The sequence below is a fragment of the Gorilla gorilla genome, chromosome 3, assembly GCF_029281585.2.
Source record: "Gorilla gorilla gorilla isolate KB3781 chromosome 3, NHGRI_mGorGor1-v2.1_pri, whole genome shotgun sequence".
NCBI classification, from domain to species: domain Eukaryota; kingdom Metazoa; phylum Chordata; class Mammalia; order Primates; family Hominidae; genus Gorilla; species Gorilla gorilla.
The window spans coordinates 141,476,144-141,500,490 of NC_073227.2; the positions used below are offsets into that span (position 1 = coordinate 141,476,144).

At 41.1% G+C, this 24,347-nt stretch overlaps 1 protein-coding gene and 1 pseudogene across 1 annotated transcript in view; both read right to left on the minus strand.

The window, feature by feature from the left end:
* The window catches only part of QRFPR (pyroglutamylated RFamide peptide receptor), a 53,447-nt gene extending 29,368 nt beyond the window's left edge, over positions 1 to 24,079 (minus strand). Inside the window, exon 1 of the mRNA XM_004040339.5 lies at positions 23,368 to 24,079. Within this exon, the coding sequence (XP_004040387.2) occupies positions 23,368 to 23,707 (340 nt within the window). The 5' untranslated portion in view covers positions 23,708 to 24,079. The remainder of the gene's footprint in view (positions 1 to 23,367) is intronic.
* Positions 12,470 to 13,412, minus strand: LOC101127351 (putative monooxygenase p33MONOX; annotated as a pseudogene).
* Positions 24,080 to 24,347: the final 268 nt, after the last annotated feature.

Genomic DNA, 24,347 nt, shown 5'->3' on the forward strand with positions numbered 1-24,347 from the left:
CAAGCACTCCCATGGCCTCCATAGCTGGCACTATGCTGGGTCACACATGAAGCCAGCATAGTACTGGGTCTTGTCCAGGGTCTCTGAATCCTACTGCTTGGCTCCACTAGGGCTGAGACGGGGTCTATTCTTTCTTGAAGAATATGCCCACGCAATACCTTTATCATACCAGGTTTCCATTAGCAAAGAATAATATCAAACAAGACCTAAATACAGAGTTACTCTATACTAATGCACAGGGTGTTTGTATTAGTTTCCTACTGGTTCTGCAACAAAGTACCACAATCTTAGTGACTTAAAACAACACTAATCTATATGTTACAATTATGGAGGTCAGAAGTTTGAAATGGGTCAACAGGGCTGTGTTCTTTCTAGAGGCTCTAGGGGAGAATTCATTTCCTTGCCTTTTCTAGTTTCTAGAGGTTGTCTGCATTCCTTGGCAGACAAGAGAGGATCATTGCCCATATGATAATGATAGCATATTATTAATTAAATGCCATGGACCTGAGATCCTAAGAGAGAGCATGAAAGCAAGAATAGTCAAGAACGTAGGGGGTGGAAAGGAGAGAGAGAAAGAAGGCAGTCGAATATTTCTGCAACAGAGATAAGGTAAAATAAAAAAAAAATTAAAGCCGTAACCAGGAATTCAGACCAGTCCGTATCTGCTGATCCAAACAGTAACTACCAGTTACATTTCCAGCAGTCGCTCAAATGCAGATATTCAGATTCCCTCCCAATTCAACTCCCTTCCCCTACACTGGGAATTCTAAGACGTAGCACCGGATTCCAGGTCCTAGAAAGCACTGGTTCTTGACTTAGCTATATGTTGGAATAACCTGGGAGCTTTAAAAGAAATTGATATTTAGATACACTCTGAAAGATTGTGAATTTTAGGGTATGCTTGGGGACTTAAGCTTTTTAAAGTTCCCAGGTGATTTAAATAGGCAGCAAAGCTTAAGAACCACTAGGCCAGAGAATGGATTTGAGAGAGAGCCCTCACTTCAAGGTCTACGTTTCTAACACTGCTTCCAACTGAAGAGGTTAAGGGGCTTCAGGGGGAGAGGATATTCTTTGTCTTTCACTCAGATTTATTTTATATTCTATCTTCTCTTTCATTCACATATTTGTTCATTCACTCACCTATGGGTCATACACTACTCCAGGCTCTTTAAATACAGGCTGTGCAACATATATACTCTCCCACCTCCTCTTCCTAGAAGGAGACTAGACATGAAACAATATCTCACAAATAACCATAAAATTACAAAGTAGTATTCAAAGCAATTCTTTTTGAATATAGTCAAAATACTTTTTAAAAAAGCAAAAATCTGGGTTAAAGTTGATTGTGAGATGACAAAAGAAAACCATGCCTTAAAGTAATAATAGCAGGTAATACCTAGAATGTTGTTTATTGCTTATTGTCTGCATTATAAGAGATACCTACACTGGTAGACTGGTAAATGTTAACAAGCAGCTCTCCAAGTTAAAAAGGAAGACATTGCTTTGTAATGTTTGCTAATTTTTCTGATGTAAATACTCCTGCCAGAGCCAATTTCAAAACTACCAACACAATATCAATGAATGTGGAGTTCAGAAGAGATGTACACAATCAGCTCTCATGGGCTGGTACAAACTAGCACAAGCATACCATTGGCTATCTGATAATGTTCAAATAAATGATAACTGAAAAGAATTCCAACTTCCATACATATATCATTTATTAATTTTTGTTTTGTTTTCTCTTCTATTATTTCTTTGTTTCTGAATCATTTTCTTTATTCTTGACAGAATAGTTGGGGGAAGGGAAGTTTGTGTTTTATAGATGACTCATCTTTCATCTCTTTCCCTGCACTGCTCTCATAAACTTGTGGTGTTTTGCAACAGCATGAAATTGCCTCTTTACTCTTTCCTGCTCTATCTCTTCTTTTGTCCTTATTTATGACATAAGCTTGCCAGAAATGTCCTTGATCATGGCTGAGCCACACTGATCACAATGTTCTAAGTTATAAAACTAATTTCCACTGTAGGAACATTTCTTGAGCAGTTACCATGTGCTAGGTACTGATCTAATAAGCATTAACACCATCAACTCATAGACTGTCTTGACAACACTAAAAGATAGGTGATATTATTATTTCTGCTTGTATGAGGGATAAATGAGGAATAAAGTAACTTGTCCAGGGTCATTTGTATATCCAGTAAGGGATGAAGACAAATAGTCTGGCTCCAGAGTCTGTGTTTGTAATCACTATGGAAATGCATCCCCCAAATCTCAGGTTTTCCACAATTAGTGTAGAGATTAGGCCTTACAAAGGAAGTAAGTATTCAAGGTGTTTCAATGGTTTGGAAGCACCAATGTGATCTCTTTTAAATTACTTCATTACCTGCCAGATTAATAGAACTCTATTCTCTACCTATACATATGTTTAGGTATGGAAGACAGCTGATGTGATGGTTAATACTGTCAACTTGATTGGATTGAAGGATGCAAAGTATTGTCCCTGGGTGTCTTTGTGAGGGTGTTGCCAAAAGGGATTAACATTTGAGTCTGTGGACTGCGAAAGGCAGACCCACCTTTAATCTGGTGGGCACAATCTAAGCAGCTGCCAGTGAATATAAAGCAGGCAGAAAAAACGTGAAAAGGAGAGACTGGCCCAGTCTCCCAGCCTGCATCTTTCTCCCATGCTAGAAGCTTCCTGCCTTTGAACATCGGACTCCAAGTCCTTCAGTTTTGAGACTCAGACTGGCTCTCCTTGCTCCTCAAGCTTGCAGACAGCCTATTGTGAAACCTTGTGATCGTGTAAGTTAATACTTAGTAAACTCATATATATATATATATATGTGTGTGTGTGTATATATATGTATATATATATGTGTGTGTATATATGTGTGTATATATGTGTGTGTATATATGTGTGTGTGTGTATATATATTTGTGTGTATATATGGGAGTGTATATATATATATATAGGAGTGTGTGTGTGTATATGTGTGTGTGTGTGTGTGTGTGTGTATATATATATATATATATATATCTCCTATTAGTTCTGTTCCCCTAGGGAACCCTGACTAATATGGCTTATTATCACCATTTTCCTTCTTTTCTATATCTCATCTCTGTAACTTGCATGTGACCCTGCTCCTTTCCCACCTCGTTTTTCTAAACACTATTATTTTTTTCAGATCTTACTGGGGTAACATTTCTTAAACATTTTTTGAGCAACAGAGTTCCTCTATTATGAGTTAGTAATCTCTGCACATAACACAGTCCAAAATTAAAATTTATTTTATACAATGAGTACACAACAAATTTGCTTTCAGTAACTGTGTTTACTACAGTAACAAAAACAGTCAGAGAGCTATGTAGCCCTGGGCAGAAATCATATATAAGATGATAGTGATTCTGCTCTGTCACCACTTACACCTTTCAGTGTAATCTAATGTAAAATGGTTTGCCTTTGTCATAGGCTCACCTACATACAGACATTACAAGATGGATAAAAACTTAGTACTTTCTTAGAAGCTAACCACAGGTAACTCATTTTTTCATTTAGTTGTGTTCCTTATAAATTGCAAACACCGATTCTTCCAGTTTAGTATCCCAATTCTGAGAGCTGGCTAGAACAAAGCATTATCACTTCGATGGACCAGGATTATGATACTGCTGAGTTCTGATGGGTTTAATTTATTTTTAGGTCAACTGTGCTTGCCTGGTTCCCCTGGGTAGCCTGACTCCCCTGATAGTAGTGGTTTTGACCATGATCATCTCACACACACACGTATCCAGAATTTTTACTACAGTAATGCTCTTTGATATTTTCTATTCCACTGTATTTGCATTTTGTAAAACCACTAATATTGACTCACCAAATGACTTCATGACTCATTCATGGGTTGCAACTCTTACTTTGAAATTCACTGCCTCAGTAGTGTTGCCTCTGCTCCAAAATGAAGCTCAAACTCCTTAACACAGCACTAGAAAGTTCTTCAGAATCTGCATCTTCCCTTTCTTTCCAACTTCATTTCTCACCACATCCCCTCTGAATGCCAAACTCCAGGCATACGGAACTATTCACATTTTCCAAAAAGCTTGTTGTCTCTCCCCAAGCACCTTCCACAACATACACTGTGTGCTGTTCGCCCTTGCATCCCCAGTTCAACATAGTGCCTAGCATGTGTTAGGCATTTAATAAATGTTAGTTAAATGAGTAAGTGAATGAGGAAATGAACAAATGACAAAAATGCTATGAAAATCTGTTCAGAAGAATGTACTGTTACAATAATATCTCGCAGATTTAACTCTGAAAATCCAGCCACACGCTACAGAAACGAGAAAAAGCACTCAATTTCCCTAATTATAGTTAGAGAAATTTGTAATTTCTGAAAACCAGGATAAATAGTTTCACAAAGACCATATTTACTTTGAGGAAAATTTCACTCATTCAATTTGAATCAGATGGATCCAGTCTTCAATAGATAAAGCAGACAAGTAAAAGTGATAATGTATTACATTCTGCACCCTCCTTGGTATAATGATGATGTGGAAGTTAAGCTTTACTAGCATAGAGTCCTGATTACTGTAGCAACTACTTCTATGATATTATAGATAATCAGAGAGAGATACGCAGCCACGGTCTATTTGCTAATAAAAAGTGCTCAGTGGTGGCCTACCACTACTGGCCAAAATAATCTATCCCGTGTTCCTCAGAAGCAAAAGCGGAACACAGCAATGATATATTTTAGGCCACTAGGTCTCAAACTTTATTGAACACACGGACCACTTAGGGAATTTTGTTAAAATGCAGATTTTGATTCAGTAGGTCTGTGATGAGGCCTGAGACGATTCTGAAAAAGTTCCAGGTGATGCTGATGCTGCGTGTCCATGGACCAGGCTTTAAACAGCATGAAAAGTTCACAGTAGATTGAAGAATTCCTGTTGCTCCTAAGGAACAACATTTCCCAGACTAAAATATTTTTTTCACGAGGTAACTAGGCCGCAAGTTTGTAGTATGACAACTTGACCTAATGACATGTAGCGCTGGAAGCAAAACCATTTAATAAAAGGAACAGCCTCTTCCTTCCTTTGCCTGCTCCCAACACTGCTCCTGTTCCCTTTTCAAATTACAAAGAACCAGTACTATTTATCCTAAAATAAGATATCTTCCAGTTGCCAGTGAAGCAACCACTTTTTATTTACCTCCATATAAGGAACTTTTTAAAAACAATAACTGCAATTGTCTGCAATATTCTATATTGCTGCTACCCAGAGCTAAAACATGTTGAAAGATGTGTGAAAGCCATGCAGAGCCCACACAGCTCAGTATATAATTCTGGCTCATCAGTCTCTCACCTAATGATTTTTGTTAGAGATTTTCTTAAGGTTTTTTAATGAAAGATAAGGAAATCCCATTCTCACAGAGTCAGCTTCCCATCTGTCAGTGACATCTGTAAATCAAGATTTTCTGACCATAATAGAACAATATGGCTGGTTTTCTTTTAGTTCTCTTTCTTTTTTAAAAGCATTTTTTTTCTATGTACCTTTATCCAGGAAGAGGGGAAAAAGTGGGGAGAGGAGACACATGTATGCAGCTGCTTTCGCTATAAAGTCTTTCTTCGGCATGTTGACGTAAGAAAGGCAAAATCCCAGCAAGTTATTTTCTGGACATCAACAAACTGATTCTAAAGTTTATATGGAGAGGCAAAAGACCAAGAATAACTAACACAAAATTGAAAAAGAAAAATAAAGTTGGAAGGCTGACACTACCCAACTTCAGACTTATTTTAAAGCTACGTTAATCAAGATAGTGTGGTATTGGGGAAAGAACAGATGAATAGATCAATACAATAGAATAGAGAGCTCAGCAATCACATAAATATAATAAACTAATCTTTGACAAAGGAGCAAGACAATAAAATGGAGAAAAGATAGCCTTTTCAACAAATGGCACTGAAACAACTGGACTTCCACAGGAAAAATAAAAGAATCTAGACACTACGAGAAAGACCACTTAAAAAGAAGTCTGCCTAGGATAAAAGCAAATCTAATTTAGATAACTAACCATACTTATCTGACATGAAATACCCATTATTGTTATTGAAATAAACTTGTAAATATATCATGCAGAGCTGTTCTTTCAAAAGCTTCAGGCTTTCATAGATAAATGTAAAAGAAACAATTTAAGCTCTCTGGAGTCCATGCAAGCCTAGCACATTTTGCATCCTCCAGAGATTTCTTAAAGAAGGAGCCAAAACTAGGCCGGGTGCAGTGGCTCATGCCTGTAATCCCAGCCCTTTGGGAGGCCAAGGTGGGCAGATCACAATGTCAGGAGTTCAAGACCAACCTGGTCAACATGGTGAAACCCCGTCTCTACTAAAGATACAAAAAATTAGTTGGGCGTGGTGGCGCACACCTGTAATCACAACTACTCAGGAGGCTGAGGCAGGAGAATCGCTTGAACCTGGGAGATGGAGGTTGCAGTGAGCAGAGGTCGCACCACTGCACTCCAGCCTAGGCAACAGAGTGAGACTTCCTCCATCTCAAAATAAATAAATAAATAAAGAAGGAGCCAAAACTATATAACCCTTCACATGTCAATCATGTTGGCCTAAAGCACTGCCCTTCCTTACCAACCCTGCTGAAGCAGAGGCCTCATGTGCATTACATGAACCATCATTGCTACAAAATAGCCTTGCCATAGTTCTAATTATTTTAGGTTCCCCAGCCCTTTTCCACTTGAACCATACTGGACCCCAAATCTAGGCCAACAAGGTTCCTTCTTTCTCTTTGTAAAAAGAATAAGGAAACACAGTGAGGGTAGAGTTAGGAAATGAATTTAAAAGGATATATAGAAAAGCCATATGGTAAGAGTAAGAGTGAGGGGCCACAAGGACTATGAGAAAGTAGAAAACCTGAAGGCAAGTTAATATAACAGGGCTAAAATTTATTAATGTATGAATTTTCCTAGCTTCTTTCTCTCTTCCACCCTTCACTCTTTCACTAAGAGAAAGCCTTGCCGAATATTTCCCTGTACTGGCCATTTAATTATCCAGATTGTGGGGAATATCAGGATGGGATATTTGCATGAATAAGACTGAATTGAAAGAGAAAGAGAGAGAGGCAGAACAGAAATAAAGGGAATGGTGAAGAAGGGAAAAAGAGAAAAGCCTGCACTGGAGTGGAGAAAAGCAACCAGACAGCGAGAAAGTCTAAATGATAACTGGCTGAAGTTATCATTTTCATAATCAAGTCATAATCAAGTCAAGGAACATTCAGCTGGGGTCAGACTGGGAACTTGCCACAAAGGGGTTGAGGGAGCTTGAGGTCCTGCGTTACAAGGGCAGGAATCAGTAGGATGACTCTGTATGAATACTGGTGTGGTAACATCATGCCTACAGTCCAGGGTGGCCTGGAAAAACACTCTACAATTGGGCATGTCTTTCAAAGCATGAGCCTTGCAAAGCATGAAAGAGTTTTGTGGAATGTTACCGAATGTAACAGAAAAAACTTGAATGGAATGAGAGAAAGGGGTTCTAAGACATGTTAACTGAAATGTCTAAAAACTTTTGGCCAGGCATGGTGGCTCACGCCTGTAATCCCAGCACTTTGGGAGGCCGAGGCGGGTGGATCACAAGGTCAGGAGATCGAGACCATCTTAGCTAACACGGTGAAACCCTGTCTCTACTAAAAATACAAAAACAAAATTAGCTAGGCATGGTGGCGGGCGCCTATAGTCCCAGCTACTCTGGAAGCTGAGGTAGGAGAATGGTGTGAACCTGGGAGGCGGAGCTTGCAGTGAGCCGAGATTGTGCCACTGCACTCCAGCCTGGGCCACAGAGTGAGACTCCATCTCAAAAAAAAAAAAAAAGAAAGAAAAAGAAAACTTTTTGAAATATGTAATTGAAGATTAAAATTATTTTACATTAGTGCTGGTCACTGGACTAAATTTCTTTGAGTTTGACACTGTACCTAGCCTGGTCTTTCTGGAGTACTAGGATTTATTCAGCCTACAAGAGTAAAGGGAAAGGTAGAGGATATGAGATAGTAAAAACATAGAATAAACCAAAAGATTAACCACCATAGCAGTAAAAAGCAATTCGATTTAATAAGCAGGTCTTTGTTCACTACTGGAGAGAAGTGGAGTCACATTCATGGCCCAGCCCTTGAGATTCAGGAATTCTTTATGCTGAGCTCCATACAGCTGTTTTTTTGGGTTCCATTTAAGTCTCCATGAGACCTACTAGTTACTGTCTTTAAATTTAAAAGAGATCCCTCTCTTCATCATTGCTACAAAATAGCCTTCCCATAATTCTAATTATTTTAGGTAAGTTGAATCTTTTTTTCTTGCAAGACTACGATATTCACAAAAGATAAATACAATCTCATCCCTATATGCATCACAAAAAAGGAATATAACTGATTCCTAAAAAGCTGTGGGCGGATCATGAGGTCAGGAGATTGAGACTATCCTGGCTAACACAGTGAAACCTCGTCTCTGCTAGAAATACAAAAAAATTGGCTGAGCATGGTGGCAGGCGCCTGTAGTCCCAGCTACTCGGGAGGCTGAGGCAGGAGAATGGTGTGAACCAGGGAGGCGGAGCTTTTAGTGAGCCGAGATCACACGACTGCACTTCAGCCTGGGCAACAGAGCGAGACTCCGTCTCAAAAATAATAATAAATAAATAAATAAATTAATTAATTAATTAAATTATATATATATATATATATATAAAACTAGTGTCATCTCTTTCCCAGAAATCACTGTTTGGATCAGGTTCATAATGACAGTTAGATTTTGATCCAGTAAAATTCCTCGTAATAAGAATAAATCCTTTATTGTTTGTAGACATTACAGTAAAGAATTTTTTTTAAAACCAAGCATGTAGTTTTATCTGTAGAATAGCTTCATGGTTACTTTTACACTTGAGCCAATACAGACTTCTGTGAATATGTATATGTATTAGGGGCCTCTGCATTAGTAGACTTGCGGGCCCGGTTACTTATAGTCAGTGTGCAAGAGTCAGTTTTCACAAAGGTCTATGAGGAAAAGATCATGGCAAATTTTCACTACAAAAATTTGTCTTCCAGGTCTCAAACTAGTACCTGAGTTCGAGGGGTGGAACTGCTGAAGACACCCCTGCACAAACAGGGCCAAAGCAGGTGGTGAAGCATAATTCACTGCAGAAAGTGAAATTCTTCCCCGTCAGTATAACCACTGTGGTTAAAAACCCAACACTGAAGCAGACTGGTTGGTCAAAGCCTGGCACCAGTATTTCCAGTCTATATGAGCTTGGGCATTTTACTTACTATAAAAAATTAAGATTTTTTTTTAAAGGCTACAAATTCCATTACTTTCTGTGAGCTCTCTAAAACATGATTTTGCCACTTGTCACATCAAGTGGAGGAATCTGTTTCCCTATTCTTTGAATCTGGGCCAGTTATGTGACTTGCTTTATCACAGAAGTAACATTTGTGTGACATTCAATCCTAGGTCTTGAAAGATTCTGGTGCTTCTACTCTCTCTCTCTCTTTCAGAATATGGTGCCTCCACATAAAGAATTCTGGGTATCCAACTGAAAGAGGAAACCATGTGGGACAGGGATGGCCTGGCCCTTGCTGAGGTCACCAGTTAAAACAATGAGCCCCTATGAGGTCACCAGATAGATGTAGCACTGAGAGTGAACAAAGTGAGACTAGCAGAAGAACCATCCAGATGAGCCAACCTGAAATTGCTGACCTGTAGAATCATGAATGATTCTTTAATCACCTAAATTTTTTGTGGTTTGCTATGCAGAATAGCTAATTAATACACTAACATGTCTCTGAGCCTCCATTTTCTCATCTGTAAGATGAGGATAATATTATATTTGGCACATAGTAAGCTCTATGTTAAGACTTTGGTATCCATTTTCATATTATTATTTCCACTTCTCTGCAGTGCATAGCAAGGCTCTAGTGCCCAGGATTGCCCAGATCTCAGCAAGTCTGCACCAGCATCACAGGAAAGTCAAAGGACAACATTCATACACCTGACATCATTGTTTCACGGTCACTCTCACCCTGGTGTCCAAATTGAGGTGCCGTCATGTACCTCTTTAGGCTATGAACTATACAGCAAGAATGTCAACAAGATAACGGGCTGCACATGTCCATTATCAAGGGAGGTTCCGCTGGGGTGGGATAGGGAGTCAGGCACACAGGGGTTGAGAAAAGTTGTCTTAAATTACGAGACAGAGGCAGGGGACAGTGGGACCGCTTCCTAGGAACATTGGTGTTGCAACATTGTGCCCACAGTCTGGGTGGCCTGGAAAGACACACGAGCCTTGAAAGGAACTACAAAATCAGCTTCAGTCCCAACAAATTTTTTTTAGCACCACTTTATCCTCCTCTAGAGATGTATTATTGCTTCTGAAATAAATGAAAGCAGCACTCTTTTCTGTTTTCTGAGTACAAATGATTAGTTTGAATCCTCATAGTTTGAGCATAAAAGTAATTCTTTTCATGTAAATTGTATTTATGTGAAATAACTACTTTATTGTATTTTATCATAAATAAACTATAATGGACCTGGTTTTTACAGTTGCTTTGTAAAAGTACACACCAAATATATTTGAGATATTACTAACAGTGCAACAAGTTTTTAAAAAGTTCTCTAATGTCCTTATTGTCTATAAAATTATTCTACACACAAATGTAGCTAACACTTTAAGTAGCAGAACTTCGAATATGTGAACAACAATTATAGTTTCCTTTCTTTGGATACCCTCTAGGTGCCTGGTCCTTTTGACACCTGGGGTCATTCATTGTCACAGCAACACTGTAAGGTGGGAATAAGTTTTCCTAAGTTTACATATTAGGACACCAAAGCAAAGAGAAATTAATACCACAGTCAAACATTATCTTTGTCAACCTACAACATTTGCAGATTTTTTTTTTTAGAGAAAGTAGTAAGGATTTTTATTGTCAAAACAAGAGATCACAATAGAAGATACAAATAAATTAATTCTCATAATTTTAGACTCCAGGGCCTCTCTATGGAAAGGCCAGCTTCTTACACAGACAAGGTACTATCCAAAACAAAAAATTGGGTATTTGAGACAGTGTTCAAAACAAAAACTGAACTTGTACACAGTGAGGAGAAATAAAAAAGTGGTTTCCCTATTTCCCTCCCTCAGTAAGGTTATGTATTGCATAAAGGGATGAGGCTCATTTTGGTGAAAAATGCTTTCATACAGAAAATTTTGAATTCATTCACCTCCTCCCACAGACGTTCCAGGCCCTGACCTGAACAAGGAAATCAAAATAAGGTAACACCACTGGCTCCACATAAACCTCAAGACTATAATCTAACTGTACCTACCATCTCCTTTACTTTAAAAAAGTTTAAGTCCATTTACCCATACCAAGTCAGTAGACTGAATTTTCTCTCTTAGGAAGCTTTTAACCAAATTGGAGCTAAATTAATCTCACTTTAAAGTGCAAGAAAGGCTCTGCTAGACTAGTGTTTGTTCTGTGGCATAGAAAGAGAAGCATGCCTCCCCTGGCACTGGCCTAAGAGGCCCCACATGAAGAACTGGTTGCAGGACAGTGATCCATTAGGTCTACCAAAAAGCAGGGGGACTCAAGGTTCAGCCTAGAAACAGGGGTCCCTGCCAAGTCTGGTTTTACCTATACCCAGGTCCCAAACAAATCTTGGGTCCCCTAACTGATAAGGCTGGAGCACAGCACCAGCCATCAACAGGGCCAGAGTCGTCTCAGCCAGTCAGTGAGCACCTCTACGCCATGATTTGTCAATGCTCACATGGATAGTAGTAAGGAATCAAGAAGCCTGGGTTTTGGAACAGCACAAACATTCTTTACCTAGTAAGCAGTGATTGAAGTTCTTACCTAGGGTAAATGATGAAAAAATAGGTAATGAGGTCCCCATACACCACTGCTGAGAATATTTAGTCTAACTTTAAAGCAGTACAAAATGGCTTCTTCCACACAACAGGGGCAAGCTTTGTATCAATATTTCTCAAAAACCAATTGTATCTACAGCCCTAGCCTCAATTTAACAGGTTTTTTACTTTATTTATTTATTTATTTAGAGACGGAGTCTCACTCTGTCGCCCACGCTGGAGTGTAATGGCGTGATCTCAGCTCACTGCAACCTCTGCCTCTTGGGTTCAGGCAATTCTCCTGCCTCAGCCTCCCAAGTAGCTGGGACTATAGGCACCCACCACCATGCCCAGCTAATTTTTGTATTTTTAGTAGAGACAGGGTTTCATTGTGTTGGCCAGGCTGGTCTTTAACTCCTGACCTCAGGTGATCCACCTAACTTGGCCTCCCAAAGTGTTGGGATTACAGGCGTGAGCCACTGTGCCCAGCTGATTAAGTTTTTAAATATACCTTTCCTATGTCAAAGCCAAGATAAAAGGGCAGTGGAGTGCAAGAAACCTTCTTTACCAGAATCCCTGGAAAGAAAGGGCTCTAGAAGCTGGTGGGTGTGAGCACATTCAAGTCACGGGGTTTGAGATTATGGGCCCGTGGTGGCTGTTTCCTCCCTTCCGTCACTGGGAAGTCTATCTTGGGTGGCTTCAAGGCTGCTGGATCTTCAGCCATTCGGTTGGCCTGGGCATGGATCAGTTCCATTGGAGAGGGCTTCTGGGCTCCTCGGTAGGCCTGGGTGGCAAAACTTCCGGAATCATACTTCTGAAGGGATCTCAGTCCAAAGAGGCCCCACTTATCTGACAAGTTTCTGTCCTTATCCTCACTTCCAGAGTCCATGGTGCTAGGATTTGGGCCAGGTAAGGCTGTGGAAGAACCAGAAGTGAACCAGCCCCTGGGTCTCTGCTTAGGTGAAAAGTGAGAAGCGGTGCTTGGGGTGGACAGGGCTGATGCAGGCGGCCTCTCTTCTTTTGTTATCTCTCCACTCTGCAGGTTTAGTTTGTGGAGTGCTTCTGCTACTCTAAGGTACTTGGTCTTCTGAGTGGTGACACCCTTGTGGGGTGTGTAGCCAGCATCTCTCAGCCCTGCCTGTCGCCCAAAATGCTGAAAGCTTTCCTGGGTCTGTTTTGTGATCATATAATTCATGACGACATGGGTAGCTTTAGCCTTCACCACTGGGACCTTGTCCACACTGTCAATGGCCGATGACAGGGACTGGCAGGGGAGGGTAGATTGGCCTCTCCTTCCTCCACCTTGGTGAGGTGCTGATACTTGCGCTCTGAAATCACTGGCTTCCAAGGGATGCTGTCCATGTCTGATGGAGGAGGAGTCATGGGTGCAGGGTCCTTGAGGTTATCATCATAGCTGAGTGCCCGGCGGTATATCCTGAAGGGCAGGGACATCTTGCCTAGAGGCCCACTAGCCTCAAGAGCAGGCACCTCTGGTTGTCTTGAAGCCATTGAAAGGCTGAGATCCAGGTGCTTTTTCTATATAGAATCCCTGCCACCACGGTGAAATGATGTGACAACTAAGCTGACAGACGGATGTTAATGAGGAACATGGTCCAGCTGCTGCAAATTAGCAAAGCTTCCCAGGAAGAGTCCATCCAGAGGTTCTGCTATCCTGCTGCCGCGGGACTGCCTGTGGCCGGAAGTCCGGCACTAAAAAGGTTCCAAGGGCCTACATCCCCAAGAGGCTGTGGCGCATCTGGACCCAAGCCATGGTGAGAGTGGCAGTGACTTCAAAGGTCTCCAGGACTCACTAGGCAACACTACCCGATGTTTACAGATTTTAAATGCATCTCAATCCCACAGGAAATTTTTTTAAAACGTTAACATATTTTCATACATGTATTAAAGGGGACTTCAAAATGAGATCGCATAAATGAAAATATGTAAATACTATATGCTTCATAGAGAAATCAAATGGGAAGTAAGAAGAACTAGATATGCATTATATGCATTAATATTTTTGTGAAAATAAAGCTTGATCTAAAACCTGTATCTTTGTCATATTTTCTGCCACCACATCAACCACTGGGGGGCAGCATCAAACATTATTTTATAAATTCTCTCCTTGGTCTTCTAACAGGGGAAGCTTTAATGCCAGGCCATGTAACTTATAATCTAGTTAATACAAACACTAATAAAGGATGGAACAGGATTAGAACCCAATATTGTTTGATTCCACAATCCATGTTCGTTTTCACAGCATCTAGTTGTTTCTCTATCCTTCTATTTCTCCCAGGATGTAGGAACATGCTGTCTTTTAAGATTTCTATTACCCTGAATAGCCTACAATATCTCTGATATGACAGTAAATGTGTTTCTCCAAAACCAAGCTACAGGTAGGACTAATTTAGTTTTGCAAAGACAGATAAAAACAATAAGCACTTACTTGATTACTTCGGAATTCATCCTTAAGAATCTTTAGTTTTAAGACATAAAATGAAACAAATAGTATAGCTTCTGCTGAATTTTTCTTAAAGGCACAGACTGAGAGGGAACTGCCAAGATCAACTTCTAGAACCCCGTTCACTGACCTTTCAATAATTCCTTAGCAGAGGGAGAAGGCTTATGTCCACTACTAGAAGGAATTGGCAGCCTGGAAGTTGGTCCACTGGGGAGTATATATCAATAAATGAGATGGGAGCAGCAGAGGGAGATCCCAGCACTCCATCCCAGACCAGGAAAGGCAGACAAAGAAGAGCCACTCAGAACTATGGTTCAGCTTGATCCTGAGAAACCTAGTGCAGGGCTTGGCCTTATGGGGAGACATATGATCGGGGAGCTTTAGTCCCTGTAAGTTGACTCACTCCACTAGACATAAATGGCCAACTCTGCTAAACATATCTACCCTGAGTACCTTCCTATGGAAGAACTTCATGCTAAGCAGTCAAGCCTTTTCAAGGGGCTTAGTGGCTAACAGGGTCCCAAGTGTCACTACTGCAGTTGTTAGCTTGTCACACTTCCATTGATTCAGTTAGTAAGGAGACAATGAGCATCAATGGATTCAGGAAGTTTATTACTTGCACAGATGCCAAAGGCAAGATCAACACAGGAAGACACTGAGCCTTGAAGAGCAAGATGACTGACAGCATGGGCAATGGGTTGCTCTGCTGGGGAGGAGCAACCCTTAAACCACGGCCAAGAAATTGTACAGACTTACACAAAAGACTGTAGCTGAACCTTAAGTGGGAGCAAGGTGGGGAGCAAGGTGGGAAGTCTTACACTCAATGGAAACCAAACGGGAGATAGATGAGAGAAGGTCAGTCTCCCACAAGATAGGGATAAGAAACTGCCTCACAGCGGCTCCTCAATAGGCTTTTCTTCCTGCTGTAGGGAGTATCTCTGGGTGTTTGAATAGGAGTGACGATGGTGCTCCCTGAGGTGTGTGATTAGTTCTATGGGTAAGACAGCAAGGCCAAACTGGCTAGAATCCTTCCAGAATTTTCTGCAACTACTGGGAAGTATTCGCTCTCATTTCCTGAGATAAAAAGTTTTATTTTTTATTCCAGAATTTTTTATTGTGGTAGAATATATATAACATAAAATTTATGATTTTAGCCATTTTTAAGTGTATGATTCAGTGGCATTAATCACATTCACAGTGTCGTGCAATGAACACCACTATCTGTTTCAAAAACTTTTTCATAACCCCAAACAGAAATCTAAGCATTAAGCAATAACTCCCCACTCTGCCCTCCCCATAGCCCCTGGTAACACTAGTACCTTTTCTGTCTCTATGACTTTGCTTACTCTAAATAGTTCATGTAAGTAGAATCACACAACATTTGTCCTCTTGTGTCTGGCTTATTTCACTGAGCATAATGCTTTCAAAGTTCATCCATGTTGTAGTAAGTATCAGAACTTCATTCCCTTTCATGCCTGAGTAATATTCCACTGTGTGTATACACAGCATATTTTGTATATCCATTTGTCCATCGATGGACACTTGGTTTGAGACAGGGAGTTTTAAAGAAAATGTAAGCTTATAGCTCCTGGGGTCATCTTTCACACTTGGGCAAAAGACAGCTCGAGAATGAAACCACAACACAGAGGGAAGTGGAGCTGGCCACCGAGGGGGAGGATGATCATTGTCGAAGACCTTAATCCAGTTATGCCTAAAACCAGCCCTAACTCTGAGCTTTTCATTTGCAGAGGTAGAATATTCCCCTTTTTTTCTTAAGGTAATTTAAGTTGGGCTTCTCTTCCCACAAGCAAGAATCCTAATAAATCAACAACTTGTCAAAGAATAGTTATGTTTTAGAAAAGCAAACTAAAAAGGGTATTCATTTTATGCCTCCTAAGTGCACAGTGAAATATTTAAAACTTCTTACTGCTAAATCCTTGTCATTATTTTAAATGTAAACTGTTCTTGTCCTAAGTAGAGAGAATCTTTTACATAAATCCTGTTGCTGTTACTGCCACTCTCCCACCTACCAAAAAAATTTAGTGACCTACAGCATCTTTTCTTCTCAAAGTGTGCACGTAATTGATTCTAGGAAAGATCAACCAGAGGCTGTCCACGGCATAATTCCTGACTTTATTTCCAAACTACTGTTGCTGTTGGACCTCTGTTTAATTTACATCTTTTTTAAATACTTCCTTATTTTAAAAAGACTATTCTTCATCAACAGCTTTTATCATTTCTGTTGACTTTTTAAGCCCCACAATACTGTTGATTTTACACCAATCTTACCATATGTAAATTTCCCCCAAGAACTCTAAAATTTCTGAAATATCATAGAAAAAAATTATATAACACATGTAACTGATGTTTTATAGTCACTGATTGAATAATAAAATGGGACCGAAGAAGTTCCAGGTTAAGCTCTCTGTTCTGAATTGGCCCTCAAAATTAAGATCTTTTCACTAAATGAAGTTCAACAACCTCCTTTAATTCATTTCACAATGTATCAGCTCTCAATCTCTAAAAACACACCCTAACATTTCATGTTGTGTACAGTGAGTGCTTTCTTTCTCTCCCTCCTTTCCTTCCAGTTAAATCCTTTCATTTTTCATATAAAGTCATGCAAAATTCTAATTCTTAAAAAGAGAGACAGGAACTGTTATAATGAAACTTGGAGCTTCGCCTACTACCATTCTATTACCCGCCCACATCCGCTGTGGCCCTGGGCAAAATAGACTGAAAAACCTTTGTGGTGAGGTGTGCTAATTTATAACTAAAGTTCTATTCTCTAGGCAAGAGAATAATTCTTCTTGTATTTCTTTGTATGTCTTATATTCCAATCTTTTCACCATTTTTGACTCCTTTCCAAATTCATCTTGAAAGACTCTAAAAACGTTAAGGGCTTTAGTAAAGATGCAATAGGCTGCAGAAAATGGAAGAATTGCCTCTGAGCTCCTTGTTGGACTCCAGTTAATATAATCTACTTTTGCATTTTCTAAGCATTCTGACTGCCATTGCTATTTTTTAAATATATAATAGCTATATTGAGCTGGTACAAGGGGTAGGCACTATACTTTTTTAAAAAGTGTTTACATCTATTATTTCTTTTAATCTTCATATCAGCCTGAGTCCTGGAGCTGTCAGCATTTACACTACATCAATGATTTTAAATCTTGGCTGCAAATTATAACTTTTCTAACTTGGGGAACTCCTGGTGCTGTCAGCACTTACACTACATCAGTGGCTTTCAACTTTGGCTGCAAATTATAACTTTTCTAACTTTGGGAACTTTTGAAAACTCCATACCAATTATAATCAGACCAATTAAATCAGAATCTCCAGGGGTAGGAACCAGGCATCTGTGTTTTAAAAAACTCCCAGATGATTTACTACATGTTGCCAAGATTGAGCATTACCACTCTAAAAGGAATTCTCATATCAGCTGCTGAGAAAATTAATTTTCTGTGTTTTCTTACCCTATTACTCTTCAAAGGTAGTAAAAGTGCATGAATGTGTACTTCCCCCAACGATGCTGCCATTACTTAGAATATATTTCAAACTCCTTTTTTTTGGAATTGGTTTTAGTCAATTTGCCAGCCACTGCTAGAAAATTCTTTTCACTGCCCACAGCAGGATTTGGGGGAGGGCTGCAGAGCTGTGTGTGCACCTGAGGAGACCATCCTCCCCCTGGCTGTGCCTGAATCCACAGCAGGATGAAAGTGGATACAGAACCCAGCAGGATCCTAGCAAGGCCACTACTCCAGGCACACCCCAAACACTCCCCATTTCATCTTATTAATGCTTAGAGTCATAAAGCAGGCTAGCATTAGAACTGATTTTCTATCTCCTTCTGGGAAGTGTTCAGAATTAACATTCCTATGCCTTAAGTTTTCATTTACCTCAGCTACCACGAGTCCCATTCTCTCCCAGCCTATCCCTCAACTTTGGACTCAAACCCATCAGACTGTGAACATCCCCTGATCTGATTCAAGCTCCCTACTCCTCAATACTTGCACTGTGTGCTCTGGAACCCTGACATCTACAAAATGCCCTGCATTCTCCATTACTTCTTTGAATGCTTCCTCCCCCTTCTTAGTCTATTGGAAACTTGGCTTTTCCACAGAAACACAGCTTTCTCAATACCTGCAATATCCCAGTGCACACAGGAAATACCCAAGAAATGCTGAATACAGGAATGACTCATAGTGCCATTAATAATACTTTAGACTTTGGGCAGAGGAACAAGATACCATGAGAGAATGAGAGATGATGGTAATATATTCATGTGTAAGTGCCAAGTCTTCAGATCAGGTGAAAGACCATGGCTTATGATATTGATTAGATACTATTTCAGAATCATCAGCAAAGAAGTGAGAGTCATGACTATAGCCTCTATGCAGAATTTGATGATGAAAGAAAAGAGATTGCATGCTAAGCTTCAGTGGACACTTACTCGCAAAATAAGAGAAAGACTGAGAACTCTCAAAAGGCAGAAAATACAGAGATAGAGACATAAAGGAAACAAAGAGGCAAAAAAAGACTAGTTCATGGAAACTTAGAGAAGAGAGTGGTGTTCTGCAGCACTGGTCACAAGCAAAATCAGTTGTTCAGTATTTAGCTGGAAGAAACAGAACATGTTCAGTGAGTGAATTTGGAGGATCATTTGGACATTGTGAAGAAAAAGATAAAAAGGAGGAAAAAACAAAACAAAATGAGGAGGAACAGGCTGCAGATAAGTACAGGTAAATTTGGTGGCCCTAAGGAGGCAATGGGCAAATCCACTTCTGCAGTCTAGCCCAGTAAATCAGAGAAGAGAACAGAGACAAAACTTTCCTAAAGGAAAGGGCCATGGCAGAGCAACTCCACCCTCATATGAGTAATAAAAAACTCATAAACATGTGCCATTTATAATATTTGGGTGCAGAGAATCGCCACTTCTGCTAGCTCCACGTTGGAAGGAGTCCTGGGGAGTAGAGAGTGAGTCAACTGGTAGATCAAAGGTAAGCCGATAAGGGGATGATGGTAAGGTGGATGAAAGGAATTGAATGTCAGCTTGCCTCCATGCTGGGCACACTTAGATGCTGTGGATCAGATGTATCTCTTTCCAACTTTAGTGTAATTCATGTAAAAACATGTTTGTGGCTACACTTTGCCTCACCTATTATTCGTGGTCCCAGCAGTGTACAAAAGAAAACTCAATGTCTTTGCTCAGTGGTGTGCTGGGAAAGCAATTGTTTGATTTCTGGGTTGTTTTTTTTTTCACTTTTTTAAAAAACAGGCCTAACTAGTAAGTGCTGATTTCCATGATGTGAATACTCCCACCACGACCAGTTTTAAGGTAACAACATGATGTCCCTGAAAGGGGACCTGAGTAGGGTTGTGCACACTGGGCTCTGTAAGGCAGTGTGGCTGGCTCCAAAGAGACAACTATAACTGGTTTGGGCTGGGGCTGGCGCAGGCCATTTTCAAAAGCCCTTCAGGAGATTCTCTGTGTAGCCAGGTCTAAGAGCCATTACTTACTTCAAGTAGTACTTAACAAACTTTTTTTTTTCCTTATAAAGGCCTGAGCTGACTTCTCTAGTGCTTATCAAACTTTAATGTGCACGTGAAACAATTGAGACCTTGTTAAAAAGCAGGTTTTGACTCAATAGGTGCTGCTGGTCCCCAGCAAGAAAGAGGAATGGACTAAAAGAAGAATAAAACAGTCATTCACAGTCTTACCATTGTCAGAAATATTTGAGAGACAGGCAATGTAGAGATGTCACAAACTGGAAGTCCATGAATTATTTCTGACCAAGCCATAGAGATGTTTTCTTTTACCTGATTGCATTTTACTTTTTGTATTTGACTTAGAAGTCAGCATCATAAAAATCTGTATTCCCAGCTTTTCAGAAGGAGAGGTGGGGAAGCAAGAACAACAACAAAAGAAGATGTGACAATCCTGGGCACCACTCCAGCATGCTGCAATCCTGCCCCCTTTAGAGGAGACAGTCTTCCTTTTGTCGCCGTTGCTTCCTGGTGATCTTCATTGCTTTGTTTGTGTTTCCTACCTCACCCCTGAAGGAATTTGAGGGGTATTCATATTTTAGGTTTTTACATAACTATATATATATATATTTTTTTTTTCCTCCCCAGTTGCACTACTTTTCTGTCTCATTTCCTGCCATTCCCCACATATAACCTGTGCATTCTTGCAATGCCTTGCACGGTATTCTTGGAACACACCATCTTCTTTCTTCCCTCCAACTTGGCACTGACCCCTATTCCTAGAACACACTCCATCCTCTGCTGGAAAGAGTCTAAATTATTCTCTGAATTATTCTTCCAGACCCAGCTTGAACATCACATCCTTCAGGAAGCCTTCCTGACTCTTCTGTGCTCGTAGAGCAAAGTGGATCCTTTTTCTATCAAATCCTGTTTTTGCTCATTTTGGGGCCATCTCCTATTCTCTGAGGTCCTGAAGGGCACAGATAGACTTTACTCACTTTTGTACTCTCAAGGTAGAATACTTTGCCAGATAGGAGATCCTCAATAGCTTTGTAAAATAATAAATTATGAATTAATTTTTGGCTCTTAGATTACATTCTCTTGAACTTTTGTTAATTTATCAAGGAAATTTTGCAATGATTATCCTGTCATATAATGCACAAGTTAATTCTATTTTCATATTGATCTCTAGCCCCTCTGCAGGCTCTCACCTCTCCCTCGCACTTCAATTTTGGTATTATTTACTCAATTTATAAGATCATTATTTATTCTATAAATCTGGTCCCAGATAAACATAGGCCACCTCCAATTAAACACCCCTTAATAGAATTAATACCTTATACTTTCATGGCATGACCAATATTTTTCAAAGCACTTTTACTAACACACTTTATTCTCACACTAACCCTATAAAATAAATGAGCGATATATTACTCTCCTTCAGTATTTAGAAGCTAAAATGAAATGTTCTCCATGAAGTAAGAAGCAGGGAGAAAAGAAAACTTGAGAAAAACCTTGGCAGTGCCCAAATAAGCCCTGAGGATGGAAGATGCACCATATGGCCTTTCTTGGCCATGATTCCCCAACATGAACTGGAGCTAAAGATCTGGCTCACTGCACTTTTTTTTTTTTTTTTTTTTGAGACGGAGTCTTGCTCTGTCACCCAGGTTGGAGTGCAGTGGCATGATCTCAGCTCACTGCAACCTCTGCCTCCCAGGGTCAAGCAAGTCTCCTGCCTCAACCTCCCGAGCAGCTGGGACTATAGGCGCATGCCACGACGCCCGGCTAACTTTTTGTTGTTGTTTGTATTTTTAGTAGAGACGGGGTTTCACCGTGTTAGCCAGAATGGTCTCGATCTCATGACCTCGTGATCCGCCCGCCTCGGCCTCCCAAAGTGTTGGGATTACAGGCGAGAGCCACCACGCCTGGCCAGACTCACTGCACTTTCAAACTTCTCTAATCCCTAATATTTTACTGAAAAATTGAGACCCAGACATACTAAATTAACATGTATTACAGCCAAAATAGTAATCCAGTTCTTTTGATCCCCACCATAAAATCCCACTTTGCATAATTATTTTCACCTTTACAAATGGAGCTATAATCATCCCCAGCACAACGAAGCCTCATAAATCTGCTTTCACAAACATTTAGAAATGAAAACTCATGTGCTTTTCCCCAAAAAACCAAGTTCCGTATGATGATCAAAAAATACCCCATTAATTTTATGGAGTTAGTTGCACTGAGCAACTTTAAAATGCCCAAATACAATTACTGCATCAGAGTGCATAAGAAAGTCTCTAATCCATAAATCAATGTCTTACTTTCCACATTGTGTATTACTTTCAAGTCAATGCTCTGTACTCAATGTTTAATGCTTTTTTGAAAATATTTACATTATAGATTGATAAGAATCAAGGACTTTAACATTCTGACTGACTAACAGCAAACTCAGTTTAAGCTAATGGGAAAAAAAGCAATGCTCACGATCTCAAATTGGTAATGGTAGGATGAAACACCCTCCATGAGTTTAAGAGAATTAGTAATGGGATAGAAATAGCAGAGATTGAAGGCATAATGATCTATTTCTCTTACATTTCTAACCATTTTGATGTGGCCACAAGAATACACCCAACCGTGAAAAAGGGGAGGCCCATGGTGCACCTTAAGCACTGGTGAGAATACAACACACTACTGCTCCTGGGTTTACACCGGGGCATTCTCCAGCTGTGTTCTTGGAAAAGCTGGATCATCTCGAGAAATACGTCTTTTTTTCCAACCTCCACACACTGCTCCCAACTCAGTGACTCCACCTCTCCTCTGTCATTTTTTCCCCCATTATACGGAAGGAGGAGAATGTTATCTCTTCTTTTATAATAGGAGGGCATCAGTTTTCTGTGTTCCTTCTTCCTGCATGACACTTAATACAGTTTTTAAAAGGACTAGTTCAATATTTTTTTTTTTTTTTGCACATGAATTATATTTGTTTTATGCTCATAGGTACAAGAAGCTGTCTGCAAGCAACTGGGAAGTAAGGCTGGAGGGTGGGGGAATGAGGAAATGAGATTTTTAACTTTGGTTTGTTTAATTATTTGAAATATTTTTATCTCACTTTTAGTAAGAAAACTAGGGGAGAAAAACCTGGTAATGACGGGAAAGGGAGCTGAAATAAGTGGCGAGGGGTGCGACTTCCCGCCTCACTGCTCGGGACCTTTCCGAAGCTTTTCCCCAACCTATGTCTCTAAGACACAAGAAGGAAGCACTGGAGGGGAATCAGAGGCGGCCAAAAGAACTTATGTCCAGGTGAACACAGGTGGCGAAGTTCTAAGAAAGAGCACCGGATTCATTTGACAGAGAAGTGTAAGGAAGAGACAGACGAGAGAGAGACAGACAGACGAGAGAGGAGAGAGAGAGAGAGAGAGAGAGAGAGAGAGAGAGAGAGAGAGAGAGAGAGAGAGAGAGAGAGAGAGAGAGAGAGAGGGATCCCCTGAAAGGCAGAGGGTTAAGAGAGAAGGAGCGAAGGAGCGGGGCGCGACTCTTACCCCCCAGCCAGTTGTCGGAAATGTTCTGGAGCATGGTGACGGGAATGCAGAAGAAGGTGATGAGCAGGTCACTGAGCGCCAAAGAGCAGATAAAGATGTTGGTGACGGTGCGCATGGCCTTGCTGCGGGTCACCACGTAGAACACCAGAGCATTGCCAAAGAGCGCCAGGGCAAAGATGAGCACGCCGGTGAGCACGAGGGCCAGCTTGGCGCGCCGCGGCAGCTCTGGGGTGTAGACGAGCGGTCGCAGCCGGTACAGAGCGATGAACTGCTCCCGCGTCAGGTTGTGGTCCCGCAGCAGCCGAGAGAACTGCTCCGGGGTAATGTTAAGCGCCTGCATTGCTGTGCGCTCCCGGGACGCGGGGCCACCGCCCGCTACTGGCTGGCCATCCGCATCTGCGGGGCAGCGAGGGCTTCGGGGGAACCAGCCGGAGGCCGCCTCCCTTCCTCTACTCTGGAGTCAGGCGCGCGGGAGGGCTCTAGGCTGCACCCCGGGAGGTTCGGGAAAGGAGAGCAGCTCAGGGCTCAAACCCACGATAAAGAGGCGGGAAGCCAAAGCACTGGGAGACTCAATCTCAGAGACCAAAAAATGTTCGCGGTTCAAATAAAGTTCTTCCCTTGCTCTTCCCTAAGGCGAGGTGCCGCCACGGTCCGGGGTGCTGGAGCGCCACGCGAGGGTCCTGGCTCCTCTGGCTCCCCGCCTTCTGGCCATGCGATGCGGACGCCGGACCCGCTTGGGGAGCGGTGGAGGGTGGGGCTGAACTCGGTGACGCCTCCCTCACACCCAGCTTCAGTGGCGCCAACGCCCCTTCCCCGCACCCTCAGGGCGAGGGAAGACTTCCCTGGCTCACCAACTTGCTGCCGCCCAGCGCCTTTCTCAGGGCATGGCCCCAGTCAGGTAATGCTTGTATGTGAAACTGGGTACTGGGGGGTTCCACAGTTTCAAGTTTCTCCTCTTGCGAAATAATGGGAGCCACAAC